Source organism: Lissotriton helveticus, chromosome 7 (assembly GCF_964261635.1).
Source record: "Lissotriton helveticus chromosome 7, aLisHel1.1, whole genome shotgun sequence".
NCBI lineage: Eukaryota > Metazoa > Chordata > Amphibia > Caudata > Salamandridae > Lissotriton > Lissotriton helveticus.
The window spans coordinates 1,098,574,112-1,098,595,526 of NC_136068.1; the positions used below are offsets into that span (position 1 = coordinate 1,098,574,112).

Sequence of the window (21,415 nt, forward strand, 5' to 3'; positions counted from 1 at the left end):
CCAGACCCCCAAGTTTTTAGCCAGGCCTCCAAGAGAACTGGGGCAAGCAAAATCGGACGGCCAAATGAGATCCTTAAAATTGGCCGGAAAGTTGCCATAAAACAACAGCTCAGTCTTGTCCTCGTTGCATTTAAGTTGGGCTAAAAGGAGCCACCGAAAGACGTTGGATAGACAGGAGCGGACGACACTGGCATCTAAACAATTCTTAGGCCAGGTAAACAGCAGCTGTGTGTCGTCGGCATACGCCATTATTTTGGCTCCCCACTGCTCAGCCAGATGGATCAGCGGGGTCATATAAACGTTAAACAACAGAGGGCTTAACGTCGACCCCTGGGGGACCCCTGTACTGAGCTTCTTGGGAGACGAGGCGTGGGGGGGCATCCAAACTTGCTGCATCCGTTCCGACAAAAACGAGGACAGCCAGGCCAGAACCGCGCCAGACAGACCAACCTCGGCCAGCCGGTTCAGCAGCAAAGCATGGGGTACCGTATCGAAGGCGGCAGATAGGTCCAGCAAAACCAGGACCGCTCTGCCGCCTCCGTCCAGACACTCCCTGATGGCCTCCGAGACTTCCACCAGAGCCGTCTCGGTGCTGAAGGCCGCCCTGAAGCCCGATTGAGCCGGGTGCAGGGCCTGAGAGGACTCAATAAAATTATTCAGCTGCCTAAAGACCACCTTTTCACAGACCTTCGCCAGTGCGGGAAGCAGCGATATCGGCCGATAGCTGGACGTGGCTAGAGGGTCCAGGCCGGCCTTCTTAAGGAGGGGAAGCAATTTCGCCTGTTTCCAACAAAGGGGCACAGAGGCAGAGGCCAGAGACAGATTGACCACATGAGTGGCCTCCTGGTATACCAAGCTCGCAGCACCCCCCAGAACCCTAGCGGGGCACGGGTCAGAGGGTGAGCCCGACTTAAGAGACTCTAGGATGGCCAGCACGTCCGCTTGCGCAGCTGGCTCGAAGGTGGAAAATTGGCTGGTAGATTGCTTCACCCCAGAACTGGCAAAGGGTAGCGCGGGCTGAAGAAGACCGCAAGAATTTCGGAGCTCCTCTTGGATTTTGATGATTTTGTTATCAAAAAAACAGGACAGTTCCTCACACCAAAGATCAGAAGCCGGAAGAACTGGGAAGGCAGCACAAGGGGAAAGGAAACTCTGAACAATGGCAAAGACTTCTTTGCCATTGTTGTCCGCCTTCTCTATCCTATCAGAGAAGTACCTACTTTTGGCAGCTTTAATTTCCGCGTAGTAAACCTTCTGCGCCCTCCGCAAGTCAATCTTTAAATCAGGGCGGAACTCACGGCGCCAGGCTCTCTCCAATTTTTTACAGCCGACTTTAAGTTCCCTGAGAGCGAGGGAGAACCAGGGTTTAGAGGGTGATGACCTAACCCGTGTGCAGCCCCCTTTATTGGTGGGCACAGTGGCACTTTGATTAACCCAAGCATTGAATAAATCTACTGCAGACTCTAGGTTAGACGGCAACGTTGGCCGATTCGCCAAAAGCGAATCTGAAAAGGTGGTTACATTTATTCTCTGGGCGTGAGCTTGAGGGGCAGGCAAATCACTCAACACTTTAGGACCCAAGGGCCAGGTGAACCGAAGTAGGGCATGGTCCGACCAGGTGACCCTCATAGGGGGTGACATGGTGATCTCAAAGTTGGAACAGACTAAATCTAACCAGTGACCAGCCCGATGGGTAGGGAAGTTCACCCATTGTGTTAAGTTCGCCACCGCAAGGACATCAGCCAAACCCCTTGATTCGGGCAGGTCTCCAATGTCCATATGAATGTTAAAGTCACCCAGCAGGAGATATCGAGAAAAATTAAGGGCACGAGGCACAATCACCTCCTCGATATTGCCCATAAAACTACCGGTATAGACGGGGGGCGGTAGATAAGGGTTCCTCCCAAGGTGAAGTGGGGGGAAAGGACCACAACAAAGTGTAGCATTTCTGAGTCGCCAAGTAAATCTGGCGGTTCACTCACCACTACCCAATGGTCACGATAGATAACCGCCACACCGCCGCCCCTGCCAGATGGTCTATCCATCCTCGCGATCCTAAATCCACGTGGAATGGCAAGTTCAATCACCGGCATACAGGACTCAGTGAGCCAAGTTTCAGTAATGAAAAGGAGATCGAACTCCTGGCCATCGAGCAGCTCAAAAATATCGGCCGCATGGCTGACCATAGATCTTGAATTAATCAGTCCGGCTTTAATATTGTCTAAGTTGGTCCTAGATGTAATGGCAGGGGACAATTGGCGTGTAAAGCGGAACCCACAGGCCGGACAACAATGCAGCGGAGCCTCCAAAACCTCCCAGCGATAAGCTCCTCAGAGGTATACTTCAGAGAGCCAGCACAAACACATCGGGGAAGATAAGGAGGTGGCAGGGCCCTGGGCCCGTCCGGGACACGGACGGGCACAGATGGGCCCTCCTTTGGCGCTCCTTCGGCGCGCAGACGGCGCGCCCGCAGCGCGCGACCGCTGCGCGCTCGACGCATTGACGCGTTAAATAGGGGCGGCCGATTCAGGAACCTAGAGCGCCAACCCCGGTGCAATGCGGTCCCGCCTCACTTCCGGGAACCGCTGGGGCCGAGCGCTGAGGGCGGGAGTGCCCTGAAGTGTGCAAACACGCAAATTTCTAAAGTGCACAGTGCCGAGCAGCGTTACACTGAGGTAGGCAGAATTAATAAAGTTTCGCGCTAAGCGCCAGAGCAGCAGTTAGAAGTAAAAGCAAGTTAAAAATGAGCTTGATTAAAAGGTCGTTTAAAAAATACAAAGCGAGTCTGGGGCTCCGTCGTAATCACAGTCATTAATGTAATATGGTTGATTCCTGGAGTTCCCCGGAGGTAGCTCCGAATCTGCTATTGAGGCAATGACTCAGCTGGATATATTTCCATTTTTGGGAAAGAACTGAAGCAGTAATGTGTTATTATCTTCTTTTGGTTTTCTTTGTACTTACTGAACGACATTGTTTAACATTTACTGTGTGGTGTAACACATTTAAAATGGAATAAACAATTACACATTTAAAATGGAATAAACAATTACATAAAAAATGAGAATAACCTACCCTTATTCAAAGGATGAGGAGCAGACATAGAGGCTTTCATAATTAAATGTTTTCCTGTCAAATTCTGTAATCTAAATGTAAACATATTTATTCATATAGATTACACTTTTTGAACTGAACGCTTGATGTGTGATAAAAGCTGTGAACTGTCTCGACTACAGATGTAACTCAAATAGATCCAAGATGAACAGAAATACAAGATCAGCAAGATTGAAGCACTTATCCAGCATGCGCACATGCCCTCCTATATTGGGTAGAAGGTGTGAATCCACCAAAATGTTGGAATTTACCCTGTAGTTCCCACTGACACAATACTCTGAATTTCATAGCTCTGAATAATATAGAATACAAATATGGAAGATGAGAGCGGGCCATACTAAATCATCTGGGGACAGTTTTACAGATAATCTAGAATGCCTAGGGTACATACAGGAGAACCTGATTGAGGCACTGTCCCAGGAGACCATAAGGATAACGTCAAGGGGATGATGCTGTGGAAAATGACTAAAATCGGTATACATAAGCGGCGTTCATTTATGTTCACCATAGCCACTGTTGAAAGTAGAGCGGCAATCATGAAAACAGTAGCCACGCCATCTTGTCCCTTTTAGGCCCCATCGCGAAAGTAGGTGGCAGCCATTTTTGTGTCACGGCCTCTCTGCCCACTGCCAATAGCCTGCGCGCCTCTCCCCCTCACACCCCAGCCTCGCAAGCATTCCCCCACGCCCCGACAGCCCCCGGTTTCTCCTGCTTGGACCATAAGCGCACCTCTAGCGCGACCCTGTCTCCGGGCCACATCCCGTGCTGAACCCCCTCGCTCTTTCATCTCATTCAAAGAACAGGCCCTTTTTTTGATAACCTCTTCCTCCCTGCCCGATAGTCCAGCCCGATCCCAGGCCATCACCTAGCCCAGCAGATGCAGTTAGTTGCCCCCTACAGTAGGGCCCCGCCTCACATCAAAGGAGCGGTGGTTAATCAATACCCTCACACTTCCAGATCCGACCGATCGCCCACTTTCCCGTTCCCAGCAGAATGTCCAGCTGCGCGACAACCACCACATGCTGAGGTCGAGGTGGGAACTCTACTGTAAATATGTGTGGGAACGGGGGTGAAGCGGGGATTCCGAGGATGTCTTTCCGTACATCAAGTATTGACAAGAATGTGTTTCATGTAATAAAGCAATAAACCTGTGTATAAGAGGCCAGGCCTCAAGGATGCGTTTAGAGCACCTCGAGAAGACACCCTGTTGTCTGATTTGACGTGTTCTGCTCCGTCGAAATAAACTCCTGTTTCCTGCCTTCTGTCTCCAGCGCCTGCCTCTTTGTTTGGTAATCTCGAATGGTATGAGAGGCGGCTAACGCCGGGCAAATACTGAAGGGTTCTTGGTCGAATTCGGCCCTACCTTTCGACAATTGGCGCCCAACGTGGGGCCCATCAGTGACGCGTGGATCCAGTGAGAGAGGTCCCAACGACAGAGTGAATGACTGCAACGATCGGGAAGTGCACCTGCCCGATAGACCCTCGTCTGGCAGCCGATCACCCGAACTTCACCGGTTCCGAGCAGACCTCTCTCGAGTGATCTACGGTCCTGACTGGGAACCATCAGGAGTGCCACAGCAATTACAGAGAATAGAGGACGATCAGGCGCTGGAAGCGGAAGATGAGAAACCGTCCATGCGGTCCGGGTAAGGTCGTGTAACACGACGAATTGCGAATTGATTGTTTGAAAATACTAGTATTACTCATTTGATTGTTTCTGAGAGATTCTCTATTTGCAAACAAGCACGGAGTCGCCATACTCTGTTTAGTCTTTGCAGATAGTGAAGGGTAGGTAACGCAGGCCTTTGCCCCCGTCGTAACCCGTCGTGCCTACTTCCCTCTCCATTTGATTGATTGTTATCCAAGCATTTACTGTTTTGGAATTGGTTCTCTTTGGATCATTCTCTATTTACAAAAAAGCACAGAGTCGCAATACTCTGTTTAGTCCTTGTGAATAGTGAAGGATAGGTAACGCAGGCTTTTGCCCCGTTGTAATCCGTCGTGCCTATTTTTATCCCTCATTTGATTGATTGTTTGACCGAACATTGATCGTTCGGAATTGGTTCTCTTTGGGTTATTCTCTATTCACAAATAAGCACAGGGTCGCAATACTCTGTTTAGTCTTTGCGGATAGTGAAGGATAGGTAGTGCAGACTTTTGTCCCCTTTGTAACCCGTCATGCCTATCTTTGCCCCGTTTTGTTGGTAGTTGGTTCAGCCCGGACCGTTTATTAGAGGCAGATCATCCGGCTTCACCCCTAATAAAATGGACATATATATATATATATATATATATATATATATATATAAAAAAAATGCGGGTTAGCCGCTGTATCGTGCTAGCAAACAAAACAAAAAAAATATCGTTAGGAAAAACAAAAGGAATCGAGTAAAATCAGTAGGCCACTGATGGGATCTCTTTTCGGACCTCGCTAAAATAAGAAACATTAGGAGCAACCCCTCATGAGAAATATGAAACTAGTGAGAAGAATCGAGCTCGGCGCCATGATGGCTGCAAGACAACTCGGCTCCACCGCCCACCCCGCCCAAATAACGACAAACCCTATGCAAACATTATAAATATATACAACACTCCAGCAAAGTAACGTTAAACTTTTTATTAAACAACTATTTAAAACTTTTTATTAAACAACTATTTTAAACTTTTCATTAAACAACTATTTACATGGCAGCCGGCTGCAGCAACAAACCCAACGCATTCGCCGTCTGCTTAACGCTGTTCCTGTCCCGCCTTCAATGTTGGGCTACTTTGAGCTACTTTTTAGTAGGCTTTGGGCTATAAAAAGTCTACAAAAGCCATCAGCCGGCGAGGCAGCGTCGGTAGCAGCCCGTTGAGCGAATAGGCTGGAGGCTACCCAACGCGCCAAGGCCTTGCTGGCAGCCATCGGCCGAAGAGGCCGTCGGGTGGATGGCCCGGAAGCACCACGGCCACGATGTCGTTGTACTGGCCTTTACATTCGTCCGCCCTGAGGTGGCATCCGGACGGCGTGGGGTGCGCCGGGAGGGAGAGGCGGCGCGAACGAGCCTCCCCCACCTCCCCAGGTGGAGGTGCCTCAGCTGCATCCCAGCGCTTCAAGCGGCCAACTGAGTTGCGCCCGCTCTTGCGGCACAGTGCGTCGCTCGGCCAGCTGAGTTGCACCCGCTCTTGCGGAACAGTGTCTCATCCACCATCCAGCTGAATTGCACCCGCTCTTGCGGTGCAGCGACAGGCGGCTGCCACGGAGCTCACAAAATGGCGGCCGACAACCCGGATTTGGGCCTGGTCCATTGGAGTAGCTCTGGGCTGCCTTGGAACTCGGATGCTTGCCTGCTCGGGCATGAGCCCCACTCTTGAAGACGTCCTCTCAGTTTAAAAAAATTCTTCGAAAGTCACTGGCCCTCGGCTCCCGCAGGCTTCCGGTGGGGGCCACCGCCACTGTTGCTCGACTATCCCCCATGGATATGCCACTGCCCCGGGCGACCGCCACCTTATCCACATCTGGTATGGAAGGAAAGACTGATTCAACGTGTCGGTGGAGGGAAACACCTGCTGTCCCGCTCTCCGGAGTGGCCACAACGTTGTCACAAGATGGTGGTGCTCTCGTGCTGACACCGGCTTTTGTACTGCCAAACTCGATCAGCTCCGGTGGGACCTCAGCGGGACCCGGTAGGGAAGATTTTGCCTTCCTCGCCTTTAAGCCGCAATCCACGCCGCTTGTCCTCTCTGTTGGCGCTAACGAACTTTTTGGACTACCGAAAGGGATTCTGGTCCGGCCGCTAGTTGTCGGAGGCATTTGAACTATACTCTGGACCCACCCGGCCACGCCCCAAAATGGCGCCAGTATAGGCGAGACTTGCAACTCCTTATGACGTTTTAGTTACGTAGCCTTGATATTATGGGATATGTATACGGTCCTTGAGCACGTGGCGGGCGGGGAAGGGTACTGACTGGGCATGCGGACAACCCTACTGATATTGGTTCTTATTCACTATTGATTATTGTATTTTCGAAGTAATGCTACTCATGATGCTCGCCCATGGTATGCGTATAAACGATTTCATTGTAACTGATCTTGTTTTTACTTTTAATTATAAAATCAACCTTCATTGATCCTGCAACCATTTGTCTCGTTTGAGTTTTTACAAGTAAAATGAAGCAATTTTGGTTATGAAAAATTAGAAAGGCATGGTACATACGAACAATGCGAAAAGAATAGTCAAGATATGTCGTATTTTTTGCATTCCTGCAGCATAAGCAATAGGTAAAAGACTCGGATATTTAGATATATCTATGAATAGGACGATAGACCAGTTCCTCTGGGCTGCAATGCCGAGATGCAAGGTACTGCTTCCCAAAGAAGATAAGTTAGGCACGTGGTAGGTAAAAACATTTTCGTGTTTTTGCGCGTTGATGTGCTTTGTACGCTGTCACCCCCCCCCCCTTCTCTTTCTCTGCAGGTTAATATCGGAATTTCAGCTGGAGTATGGAGAAGACCCAGAATGCACCGTGTTACACGCAGAAAGAAGAAGAATTGTATGGTATGAATGCGCGCGTGGGCCCCGATTTGTGTTGTATGAATGCTCATGTGTGGCGCACGTCTGGGTTGACGGACGAATGCTTTTTTGGTATGACTGAGGTATGGATCGAGAGGTTAATGGAATAAGAAAAACAAGCCCGAACATGATACCTGCATGTGAAGGACGAGAAAGAATATAGCACTTACCCTACCTAGGAACGACTCTCTCTCTCTCCCTCTCTGGAGCTAGTGAATGGGAGAGTGGCCTACGCCAGAAACTTGAAGGGTTATTGTAGTACCTCGGACCCCAACCGATATCTCAAATGAACGCCCTAAATGACGCGCACCAGTGAGTCAACTTAATTTGCAGACTAGATGAGAAAAGTGAAGGATACCCCGGGTTGGAATTCATCTAAAAAAAAACCCTCCGCCCAGAAATTAGGGATATTGTCATGTTTTAGATTCACCCCCTCTTCTTCCATCCTCATAGAAAAGTCAGAATTGCACCATCGCACATCCGACAGACACCCCTCCTGTACCTCAACTCGGATCGTCATTTGTTAGATGTTGGAAGGCCCCACCGTGAGTATAAGCACAACGGGACCAGAGTCCGACCAATTAAAAGGAGTAAGTATTTATTGAAGCGAGGTTACCAACAGAAATTGTCTGCTATTAGGAAGGAAGGAGAACGAAGAGCTCGACCCCCAAATGAATTAAATGGAGTACTGAAAATATGCAACACGCATGAAAAGGCTCTTTCGCCAAAAATAGCCCTCTGTTTTATCTTGAGTTTTCGTACTTGATGTATGTACTGTCGCACCCTATCTGGTATTTGTGTATACGTAAACTATGAATTTATGTTTTCCCTCAGCTTGTGTTTTTTTACGTGAAACTGACCCGTACTGATCTATATGTGTGTGCACTGAATAGCCTATTATTGTACACGTCTCTCCCTCTCTCTCCCTCTTTTTATGTTGTACGTGTACTAATAGCCTATTTGGTACGCACGACGCTCTCTCCCTCTGAGGGCTCCCTCGCTCCCTTTTGAATAAATGACGACACTGTACCTCGCCGGTACGGGAATAATTGGCTCTTAGACACGACAGTGTTTGAACAAATTGACAGAAACAAAACGATCGTATTTTTGCCATATTACTGCCTCTCCTTTCTGTAAAATGATGAAACTTAATTGGCTGAGAAAGAAAGGACAGGTGAGACGACTGATGTCCCCTAATCTGACCCTTAAAAAGTGAACTATATGTCAGTGGCTTTTGTCTTAAGTACTTTGGTAACACCACCCTCATCGTTCGGATTACCTCCGCCCATTGTACAAAAATAGAATGTCAGATACGTCCCCGTTCCTCCAGAATGGTCCCAGTTCTGTACCAGCCGTCCCAGAAAATCTTAAAGACTGTAGCTATAGTCCCATGATAACAGCATTTCACAATTTTTATAAATTAACAGACCTTGAAGAAACATATAGCTCAACAGGGTTTGTTTTAGACAAACGCGAGTCTCTACTGAAGGAGCCGGTTTGAATTCGATAAACGATGTAATTTTTAGACATCAGACTTCTTGCCACGTTCGCAAATATAACCAGAGTAAAACGCCAGACAGACGTGTTGTTTGAAAATAAAAAATGCTTGCCAACCTGCACTACAGCAATGATGCATGAGTTAACAACATACACCTATGTAAGGATTACTAAGCATCCACCCTATTGTGACCAATGAACGTTTCCCCAACTACTTGGGGTTGGGAGAGAAATTAAAGTGTGTAAACGTCTTCCCCTGCCAATTCTCTAAAAATTGTTTTTTATATACTCATTCAAGGATAACGTGCAGTCGTCGGGAGGAGAGAGGCCGGATGTGACGCACAGCCTGGCTGCAGATCGGGGAAAATCTATGACCTCGACCTAGGGGGAGCCGCAGAGCAAAGAGTTGCGGGACAAGGCACCGTTCTCAGCGTGGAAAGTGAAGGAAAGAAGGGCCACCCAGAAGCCCCTGCACGTTGATGAGCTCGTGTCGAAAGTCCCAGCCCATTGTGCCCGATTGATTGGCCCGCTTGCTTGAAATTTCTGCCCTCCTTGGTCAGTTTCAGATCTGATCCCACTCCACCCTCTCTTCCCTCGGCCTCCCAAAGCACGCCCCCATAACCCCCCCCTTTTTTTTCATATGGAATTTTTGAACTTGACTCTGAGGACAAACACAGGACTGTGGTCCAAGAGCAAAGAATGGCCACACCCTGCAACGCGAGATCTGAAGTAGAGCCGGACGCGTAGCTCCACCGCCGGTGCTCAACAGCGCCAACGAAAGAGGAAGAACGATGAGAGCCTACCAGTGATGGCTCGCTGTAAAAAGACACTGGACAGACGAACCCTTTTTGAACATTGCCACCCCTTGACTGTCCCTTGTCAAGTTGAATTTCTCTCCCAACCGCTTCGTATTGATTACCACCCAATTGAGTTTTCATAACCTTACATCGGTCGCTTTTCAATTGTACAAGGATAACTAAGACGGCGTTAACTCTATACCTTGATGATTGTAGAACACCAGTTATGCACATGAACATGCTGTTTAGTTTTGATCCCCATGGAGTCCAGACCTCAAGTGATAATAGCCCTTATTCTGCCAGAACATTTTCTGTATGACATCATGCTTGTATTCGAACGAATTTCCTACATCGCCTAAATAATGTCCCCGTCTCCAAGGTCTAACGTATGACACAGCTAATGTAATTTTATATGCACTGCCTCCTCGCCTATCGCATTGACTAAATATGGTTATGTACGATTCTGTCAGCACTTATAGTAGGATTATTTCCATCTGCCCGTAATGCATATGGGCTACCAAAGACCTCGATAGACAGCCCAGCCACATGCTTCCCTTATTAGTATAACTAGATGTCAGCTTGTACGTCCTTACCTCAGACATAAACAGAAATGAACTAGCTCATGATAAAAACTGGGGACTGTGGAAAATGACTAAAATCGGTATACATAAGCGGCGTTCATTTATGTTCACCACAGCCACTGTTTAAAGTAGAGCGGCAATCATGAAAACAGTAGCCACGCCATCTTGTCCCTTTTAGGCCCCATCGCGAAAGTAGGTGGCAGCCATTTTTGTGTCACGGCCTCTCTGCCCACTGCCAATAGCCTGCGCGCCTCTCCCCCTCACACCCCAGCCTCGCAAGCATTCCCCCACGCCCCGACAGCCCCCGGTTTCTCCTGCTTGGCCCATAAGCGCACCTCTAGAGCGACCCTGTCTCCGGGCCACATCCCGTGCTGAACCCCCTCGCTCTTTCATCTCATTCAAAGAACAGGCCCTTTTTTTGATAACCTCTTCCTCCCTGCTCGATAGTCCAGCCCGATCCCAGACCATCACCTAGCCTGGCAGATGCAGTTTATTGCCCCCTACAGTAGGGCCCCACCTCACATCAAAGGAGCGGTGGTTAATCAATACCCTCACACCTCCAGATCCGACCGATCGCCCACTTTCCCGTTCCCAGCAGAATGTCCAGCTGCGCGACAACCACCACATGCTGAGGTCGAGGTGGGAACTCTACTGTAAATATGTGTGGGAACGGGGGTGAAGCGGGGATTCCGAGGATGTCTTTCCGTACATCAAGTATTGACAAGAATGTGTTTCATGTAATAAAGCAATAAACCTGTGTATAAGAGGCCAGGCCTCAAGGATGCGTTTAGAGCACCTCGAGAAGATACCCTGTTGTCTGATTTGACGTGTTCTGCTCCGTCGGAATAAACTCCTGTTTCCTGCCTTCTGTCTCCAGCGCCTGCCTCTTTGTTTGGTAATCTCGAATGGTATGAGAGGCGGCTAACGCCGGGCAAATACAGAAGGGTTCTTGGTCGAATTCGGCCCTACCTTTCGACAATGCCCCAAACATGAGCACACTCTGATGCACATAGAACTTTTGTCTACAGTGGGTTCCCAAATAAAAGAGATCAAGAGGCAACTGGTAGAGTTCAAGAAAACGATCCCTCTCCTGACAGGAAGTCGGTAAATAAATTGTACCACCCAGACAACAATGATGCGATTCACAAAGTTGCCCGAATTAGTCCATACCATCCCGTGAGGTAGAGGTCTCAATGGCTGTGTAGAGGTAATACTGCCACCTCTTCCTATGCTTAATTACAACTCGGAATTTTCCTAAGCCATTTCTTCAACTGTTCAAGTTATCTCACCTCTTTTAACGGAGACTGGTAAGCAAATGAGAATTATTGTAACATGCAGTAAGCGGAATATCACAGCTTCACTCTTCAACCAAAATATTAGTGGATTTCCAGTTCTAGTATAAGTAACAAGCATTTGCAATGCAATAGGTCTCGCATTTACGCGAGTTTAAACTATTGGCATTGTAAATGACAATGCCTTTTATTTATGTTTTAAAAACCAAAACATAAATAAAATGCATTGTCATATACAATGCCAGTAGCTCAAGCTCACATAAATGCGAGACCTATTGCATTGCAAATGCATGTGCTGCAGGCTTCAGAACTGAGCTGCGCGGACTGCTGTCCGTCCTGGTTTGCTTCTAAGCACTGTACAGTTTATGATAGGTGTACCTAAGCACACTGTGTACAGGTGCCCGTGGGAGTGTTTGCTGTAGCTTTTTGAGCAGGTCTCCTAACAGCACACCCAGCACTCAGAATATTTAGTGACTGCCTAGAGGGGGAGGGAGTCACTAACCTCCCTGTACAGAAGGAAAAGAGGAGAAAAGGTAAGACCAGCATGGGATGGCTGATAAACCCCCGGCCCCCTCCTCCACCTCCCAGCTGAACCACCTGGTCAATGCTAGCTCCCAGGCAGGTGGTCTTGGCCATGGAAAAGGTCCGGCCTGGAAGGACCCCACCCGCAGCCACCAGAGGTGCGAACATCCGCATATGAAGGGGTCGAGAAAATGGCCCCTGAGCGCGGGGTGTCAGAGTCCTGGGGGTGGAGGGACTGGGAAAGGATAACAATAACAGACCCCCTGCACCGGGCCTTTGAGAGGAGAGCGCAACACGATGGGCTTTAATTACAGACCACAGGACGAGGACCGGGGGATTGAGGGTGGAGGCTGATGGGGGCATCTACAGGGGGGCTCAAAGCTGCACGTTGCTCACATCCCTAGGGCGGGGCTTTGCTGGGCGGATTACAAGGGCCTGCATTAAGGTCACGAGCATTTAGAAGTGTCTCCAACAATAGGCTATTTGTGTGCAGTGGAACGACAATAATCAACACACGAGCTTAAGCTCAGTTTTGCCCTTGAAGCACTGCAAACAGGTGGAACTACTGCCACAGGTAAGGCGCTCGGTTTATAGACTCTGCCGGCTTAAGTGCGGAGTTAATGATAATTACGCACTTGTATAGCGCACGACTACCTGGAGGCATCTCGGCGCTTGTACGAATACCGCTGAGGAACCCTTCCTGGCTTTTCCCTGTGAGGTGACCCACTCCTGGGCACCCCCAAGGTGAAGCCAGGCATCCTCAGCGTTGTTGGGGCCGTTGTGGAGATTAAGCAAGCTATTGCCCAGAGGTGCAGAGTGGGACTCATGATTAGAATAGGCACTGAGGCGAGAATTATCAGGTCCGAGGAAATTTTGAGCCCGAGACCAGCCGAGGCGGGAATTGAACCCTGGTCCCGGGCCAGACTTCTGCATCAGGGTCTGCCGCTCTAACCATTGAGCCACACTTCCCCACCTTGGTGGGATTTAAAATTCTGTCACGTTGGTCACAGCTTGTCAACCTTGCGCTCATTCCTTGCCGAAAAATTGGTAGTAACAAGGAAAGTTCTAATACAGTTAAAACACGACCTGCAAGCAGCCATTGAACATGACTCGACGTCATAACTGCTCAAGATGCGAAGGGATCTACTGGAAATTACCTCATTTCCGAAGAGCAATTTTCTGTTCACAGCATCCAGCGGAGCCCATTTCTAACTGGTGAAGCAGATGAGCTGCATAATATGGAGAAAATACAATGTTCACCCGTACATCTAGTATCCGCACTGTACAGATATACTTTGAATTATATATGGAGTCAGGTGCTGCCCAAGAAGGGATTATTGCTTAGAAAACAAGTACTGTGGAAGCGGCCCGCGCGGCAAATTAACGTAATAAACAAGTGTGCTGCAAATAACAGCAAACGCTGCAGGTACATTCCCAAAATTAACATTCTATCAAGTACTTTCAGTGAAAACCTAGCAAGAGGTGCATGCAGTGCTCGAAGAACAGAGCTGCTATTGCTACAACCCAGAACACATGGCCCTGGCGGGGGAAGCGCACAGTGGTTCTGGAAGGGAGCCAGTCGAGTACAGTGAAACCTGTGTTTAGAGGACGACATTATTTATGTAACCTGCTCGAGAGAGTGAAGTAACAAGCGCTGTGAAAGCAGCCCGCACGGCAAATACATTTAATAAACAAGTGCGCTGCAAATAACAGCAAACGTTGCAGGTACATTCCCAAAATTAACATTCTACCAAGTACTTTCAGTGAAAACCTAGCAAGAGGTGTATGGAGTGCTCGAGGAACAGAGCTGCTATTGCTACAACCCAGAGCACATGTCTCTGGTGGGGAAGCGCACAGTGGTTCTGGAAGGGAGCCAGTCGAGTACAGTGAAACCTGTGTTTAGAGGACGACATTATGTAACCTGCTCGAGAGAGTGAAGTAACAAGCGCTGTGAAAGCAGCCCGCACGGCATATACATTTAATAAACAAGCGCACTGCAAATAACAAACAAAAAAAAAAAAATACTCACAACGCCGCAAGCAAACGGTTGAGTCCGGATGGGCGGGGCCTAAAGGTAACAGGGCAATCACCCAAAAAGCCTCACTTTCAATCGGAGGCCAGCATTTACCATAAAGGATAAAGGGCGCCATTAAAAAGCATGGATGGAGCTTCCACTCTACTTCCGAAACCGGCTCTATAACAATACATCTCGCAGAGCGAGCAACGCATGCGCTGCGCCGCTAGGCGAAACCTTAAAAAAGGATATCCAGAATGGAAATGGCATTGGTGAAAGACGGCAGGATGCAGAACTTTACACCAACACAAATGCAACACCGTTCTCATGGAGGTAACAAACAACAGTGGAAGCATTATGCAAAAAGATCCTATTTGGGTCGTGAAAAGACTGCCCCAGAAAGGAATACTAAAAGTGACCTGAAAATTCTGAAGCGAATTAAGGGACCATTAGTATTCATCTATACACTGTGTTAACATTCGTGTCACGGAGAGCAACTTGACGCAATCTTTGAGGCATAGTTTGAATTTGAGAGCAGATCACTTGGAACATTTAATTATGACATGCTGATCTGCTTCACCATCCAAACAATAATGATTACTACAAAGGTAAGATCTCCTTCCTCACACCTTTTCGTCTGCTCAGATTAAATAGTTTTTAGCACCATGATCTCTTACTATTGTTTCCATATGCTTTTTCATTGCTTTGTCTCTGAAACTTTCTCCCCCCCACTCGCTGCCAAGACTGTACGTAGCCTTCTGAAAATTACCTTTTTAATGAAAAGCTCAACAACAACAAAATTCTCATTCAGCACCCCACTTCCATATCAGAGCTGTCCCATTAAAGTTTAACCTCTTTTCATGATAGCTATTAAGTTCCTTTAAAATGCAATCGATAACTTTATGCCCTGTGGATTTTAAATAGGAAGGTCAGTTTCTATATTACTGATGCATCAATGATCCACAAACTGTAAAAAAAATATATATTAACCGGATTGTATTATTAACAATTAGTATTTCTTTCATATATTGCGTGTGCCGCAGTTTCTGCAGTTATGAAGTCAATGAACATACGCTTATAACTATTACCTAATTAACTGGTTCTCAATTAACCGACCCAGGCCTGATCAGATTCCATCTCAGCCCTGTAGATCGCAGCATATGAAAATTGTGGACATGTACTCGCTAAGGAATGTTGTCCAGTACGCCATGCTTTACTTTGCAATACAGTAGAAGGTCTCCTACCGCATTTTTACAATTCTTATTGCATTCAGTTGTAAGACATAACCATAAAACAACTGAAAAACAAAAAATTAATTACACAGCGCATAACGAAATGCATTCTATGTCAAAATTACAAACAAGAGGGTGGTATAAGTATTGTTGCTGGGCATCTTGTGCTGTGTCACGAGATGCGCAATAGTAGTTATATGTATTAATGTGGTTTGATTTAGGCCAAGGTTCCAGGTTCTGGCTCTTTTGGAGTTGTGGTTAGAGTTTCAATCTGACCGTTCAGTAGTAGTTTTATGTATTGTTGTGGTTTGATTTAGGCCAAGATTCCAGGTTCTGGCTTGATGGCAGTTAAGATTAAAGTTTCACTTTTACCGTTCAGTAGTAGTTCTATGTATTATTGCGGTTTGATTTAGGCAAACATTAAGTTGAAACTTAAAAGAAGCTGTTTTTGCATGAGGCTCAACAACCAACATTAAAGTGAACAAATTAAACCCAAGCAATCAGCAGCCCTGCCAAGTACCACACATCATGCGTTAGACTCAAGCATTTCAGTGTGGTGGTCCGCATTACCGCACTGAAATGCGAAGTCATACATAATAGCGCCTTGTCAGGGCACTAAGTAACGATGTGCCTTACTAACTTATAAAAATAAAGCTGGTCCTCTGGTGTGGCATCGCAATCTACACGCTGCTTCCTGCAGTCTTGAGAGCGAGCCTGCAGCTATAAGCCGCTACAGTGTGACAGAAATATACGCAGCATGCGCCGCAGCATGATTAATGACATCACGTTCCTGAAGCTGCGGCGCCACTTGTTATCAGGTAGGCAGCTACAGTTAGAATCAAGTAGCAGATTCTGTGCACGGGGTGCGCTCGTGTGATTTCTAAAGCGCAGCACTTCCAGGTGGTGGAAAGTGTACCGTATTGGTTTTTATCATATAAATATTATAAGGTGTCGGGGCAAGGACGGCGCTTTCACACAGTTCCCATACTTCCCCCGAAGGCAGGTGTGAAAGCTTCTCTCTACAGGAGAGTCGGTGCACCCGTTAATGGATCGAGGAAACACAGCTACGGCTGCTCATCTCTAACTCCATACTGCAGAGGTACCTACTTAACAAATGCATTAATTACCCGGTCTGTATTTATGGGAATGTAGGCTTTCTTATGCCAAAGAAGCTGTTTGAACCAGCGCCAACCCTACTTTTGTAGATGTATCCTGGGTCTCGTCAGGTCCTAGTTGGACATGGTTTGTTGGGAAGGACCCGTGTCTGGTGGGCCCAGGCTGTGACGGGATGTTTTAATTTCCTGCCCGCCAGCCCAAGGCACCCAGGAATTAATTGCTGTTCCTCTGAGCGTCCTGCTGCATGGCCCAGTCAAGTTAAAGGAGGAAGCCAGTGTTCGAGAATCAATCGGTCACCTGTTCACCTCCTGACCTCGACATGTACTGTTGCTGCGCTCTGCCCAGGCAGAGCCCAACTTGCACCCCGGACTCACCACGCGAGCCTGAATCCCATAGTGAGAGCAGGTGGCACAGGCTTTGGCAGTGCACCATGGCTCACTCTCTGATTCTCGTAAAAAGAAGATAGGCTAGCGATCTCCGCTGTGACACGCAGGCAGCCCCTCTCAGTGGATCATTCTGACTATCAAGAGACCAGACCAGGTAAGTTAGATATTAATTTAATAATCTGCTGCTGAAATTCTAAATGTTTATTAAGAGAGTGGGGAGGGGGACTCCAGCACAACATAGCGCCATGCAAATGGGTACACTAAAGTTGTCTGTCTGTGTTGTATATGCAGGCCATCTCCGAATTTTGTCTGCACTAATAAATCATCAAACCGATAATTTAGTTAACGGGTTTAATATCTTTGCTTGACAGTGGTACTTCAAGCAGCAGCCTTTATTTTCTCAACACTGTGAGACATGCTAAGTTAAAGACAAGGCAGATGATTAATATCCCTGCTGAAGAGCTGTCAGTTTTTTCTCATGGCAGTTTTCACTATTAAGGAGCGCAGAGGGTTAATATGCCTACTGTGGTGCAGCGCGGCATCAACTGCAAAGAAAGTCTACCAGCATATTTTATTGTAATGAACTGCATTGTATGTGGATAGCTCAGTGGGTTGCTGCTTTTGTGACAGAGACCCCTATGTTACATGTGGTTCAGCCGCACCTTGGGGTGGAGGGCGCTGATTATTTAAAAAATAAATAATTGCTTTAAAAGACCCTGCTGCAGAGTTCGACTTTCCTATTGCTTAAATTAGTGTGATTTGTGAAATGTGTCTGTTTTCACGGACTTCATTGCATGATTTTGGCCACAAAACAGTGTCGCTCTAACTGTCATGCATTTAGTCGTTAAAGGTCTTTCGTAAATCCACTGAATCTATAAAAATGTCCCACATAAGCAATCTGAAACATTAGCTGCTATGCTCAAATAGATGTCATTTCTGAAATGTATAGGTTTCCCTTGTCTTCACTGCTTGATTTTGCTCGCGAGAAAGTGTCACTCAAAGTCATTGAAATGTCCCTGATAATTTCACTGAAATTATGAAAATGTCACTCATAGCAATCTGAAACCTTGGCAGCTATGACTCAGCATTACATCAATTTAAAACATACGACGGAAAGAACACGAGATATTAAAAACAAAGTTATGCTTTATAAATGCACAATATTAATACTGCAATATGCGAACATGAAACAAATGCCTACATAACAAGCATTTAGCTAAGCAGCTACTGTGCGATCAACGAGATTATTTCGTGATAAACACATCGCAAGTAAAAAGCAACACAGAGATAGCTTAAAAAGGACATAAAACGTATTGTGTACTTGTTTATTAAAGAACATGGAAGGAGACTACGTCACATACCTAGACAATACAGACACAAGTTTAATAATGATGCATGCCAGGATAGCGGTGTCGAGGCGATGACTTAGTTACTTGCCAAGCTAAGAAGAAAGGGGCAGTCGTAACGTACACTTACCCAGCCCGCCTTCGAGATTGCCTTTAAACTATGCATCCCAGTCAGGCTGCACTCCGACCCTCAAAGAAAACATTGCATCTATGAGGTCACCGTGGTCTTCAGGCACTCACAGGAACTACAGACAGAGTTTCCGGGTTGAAATAAACAACGGACTTACCAACGGGCCGCGACGGAAATAAAATAAAAATAAGAGCCATATTGGAATTGCTGTTCGTGAAATATAAACTGGTGCAGTTTAAAGTAAAACACTATTGGTTATAGTTTCCTACACTAATATACGTTAAAACATACTCTAACGTTAATAAATTTTTATCACAAAACAACTGAATTTGTTTTAGCCATAAGCAGCCATTATACATCATAGCCAGTCATTAGGGTTTGTTCGACTGAACATATGTGAGGGCGGGACAAAGAAGTGCTGACAGACAATGTTATGTATCCAATGAGATGGAAGCCTTGTGATGCGCACGAAAGTGCAAAGGTTAATGTGTGAAAGACGAGAAACGAATACACAGTTGGCACGTGGGATTTGTGCGTGTGGGATCACCGCCTGATCTATCAGTCGTAGGCATGGGCAAGCAAGGCAAAATAAAAGCAATTGATCCCTTCTGCCCCGCTAGCCGGAGACAGCACATGCAGGAGAGGTAAGCGCACACCCTTTATGGCAAAGAGAACCGCAGATTGTTATAAACAACAGAAAAGACTCTGACACGTATTATATATTGTAGTGTAATTTCATTTATATAGCGCTTACTACCAACGACGAGACGTCGAAGCGCTGTTTCGGCGAGTAGCACGCTACTCTGGAACTCACAAAGGATTAGTAGTGAATTAGTATAGTGACATTTTAAAGTAATTTGAGTGGTGGATACGTTAGTCACCTATTTGGATTGTGAAGGATAGTGGAGGGATAGAAGAGGGAAAAGATTTGCATTTGTATAGCATTTGCTGCCCCTGATGGGGTGTTAAAGCACTTTTTCGTCGTGTAGCTGGCTACTCCGGAACCCACAAAGGATTAGTGGTGAATTAGTATAGTGAAATATGAAAGTAATTTAAAGGGTGGATATGTTAGTCTGTTATTTGGATTGAAAAGGATAGTGGAGGGAGAGGGAAAGATTTATTATAATTTTTTTTGGGAGCACGTGGCAGTAGGACTAGGCTTGGGATGAGTAAAACGGAGGTGGAGGGGAAAAGTCAGAGGGAAGGGTTTAGAAATGCTTGTTTGGGAGATCTGAATAGTAAAAGAGGTATGTGATGATGCAAGGAGGGGGCGAGTATAAAGAGTTTAGGCAGGGTTATTTTGGGGATCATAGTAGTGGTACAGGTTTGGGATGAATGAGAGTGGAGGTAGAGGATATATTGATTGAGGTATAGGGTGAGAAATAGGAAAATGCCTTGGATTTGCTGAATTAGAAGAAAAGTAATACATATATAGATACATAAGTACATGGAAGGAGTGTGTGTGTGTGTGTATATATATATCTTGGGGGGCTAGATGGAACTTATGTGAACTGGTAGAGTTATTTAATTTTTTATTTAGCTTTAGTTATTGTACTTTACGTTGTAGTGTATAAAGAAGGGAGATGTATGTATTATAATATTTGACATTTCTTATGCATTTAACATTGGTGATGTGAAAAAGGGTTCTGGACTATAAGAGAGTAGCGATCAGTCAGAACCTGACAGGAGATGAAGGAAGACGTACCGCTTCCATGCGAGAGAGCTTGTTGTGATTTGAACCCTTGTCCACACAGTCGTTACAATGGCCTGCTCAAATAGTAATGGGCTTAGTACAGGCATTAATTACATGCTATAAAAACACCTTTGCACAGCTCCTAACTAGGTGGACAATTCATTGGGATGGGGTGAAACCACTACTAGATTTAATATCTAATCCTGGGTTTACAACTTTACCTAAATTTCTGGAAATAAAAAAGCACTGTTATAAATCTTTACAGGGGTCACATTATGGCGACATTTCTCTGGGAAAGGTAGTCCCACTGGCTTTTCGATCAGATTCATTGGTATCCCACTTGCGGTCTAATTGGAAACCGTGGAACCAGGAGAGATTGCTTGCAATCCTGGCCTCCCTATTTCGCCAAAATTATGTGCTGCCCCCCCACCCCAATATTGGCAGTATTTATAAATCTAAGTACATTTTGTAGTTTGAAAAAATTAACTGGACTGAATATTACCTTGTGAGAGGATAAGCAGCAGTGCTCACTCTCATGGTCTATTAACCAAAATGTAATATGGCAGTAAAGTGATAGCCTTTGGAATCAACAGTGCTGCTTTACAATCTCCTTTCTCCAGCTTTACCAAACTGTTTGATCTTGGACAAATCATACTCTTCTGTTGTCCCGTCCCTTGTTCTGTTAATATTTAAGCACTTTGAAAGACGCTTAATTGGATTAATAAACACTAAGGGTATATTCCCGGGTCATGCCAACACCGCTGCTCGATCAGCTGACATTCTAGAATGTCAGCTGATACTTCACAATACAGATATGAGCACAAGAGAGTTAACGGTGGCTAGAGGAGTGGGGTGGAACATTCTGGAAGGAGATGAGCAGTACAACCGGTTAGTTTTCATTTACACATTGTGTTTAACTGCTGGCGTCCCCTCACCTATTAGCACCTCTAAAGGTGAATGTGGTCATGAAGCTGCATTGTGCAAGACCTGTCCTACATTTCCTCCTTCCCAGGAATGACTGGCATCTCTTTCACAGATCATAGGGATTAAATAGTTAGAGGTGGATACCCTACTATTCTGCTTAAGATAGGATAGTTATTTCTAAAGCGCTTGAATGCTGCCGCGTCTTGTGATCAGATGGAGAG

At 46.4% G+C, this 21,415-nt stretch overlaps 2 protein-coding genes across 2 annotated transcripts in view; one reads left to right on the plus strand and one right to left on the minus strand.

Moving 5' to 3' along the window:
* The window catches only part of OXLD1 (oxidoreductase like domain containing 1), a 43,430-nt gene extending 24,721 nt beyond the window's left edge, over nt 1-18,709 (minus strand). Inside the window, exon 1 of the mRNA XM_078650775.1 lies at nt 18,578-18,709. Within this exon, the coding sequence (XP_078506901.1) occupies nt 18,578-18,613 (36 nt within the window). The 5' untranslated portion in view covers nt 18,614-18,709. The remainder of the gene's footprint in view (nt 1-18,577) is intronic.
* Nucleotides 18,710-19,053: 344 nt separating this feature from the next.
* Nucleotides 19,054-21,415, plus strand: part of CCDC137 (coiled-coil domain containing 137) — an 85,650-nt gene continuing 83,288 nt past the window's right edge. The window contains exon 1 of the mRNA XM_078654234.1: nt 19,054-19,221. Within this exon, the coding sequence (XP_078510360.1) occupies nt 19,148-19,221 (74 nt within the window). The 5' untranslated portion in view covers nt 19,054-19,147. The remainder of the gene's footprint in view (nt 19,222-21,415) is intronic.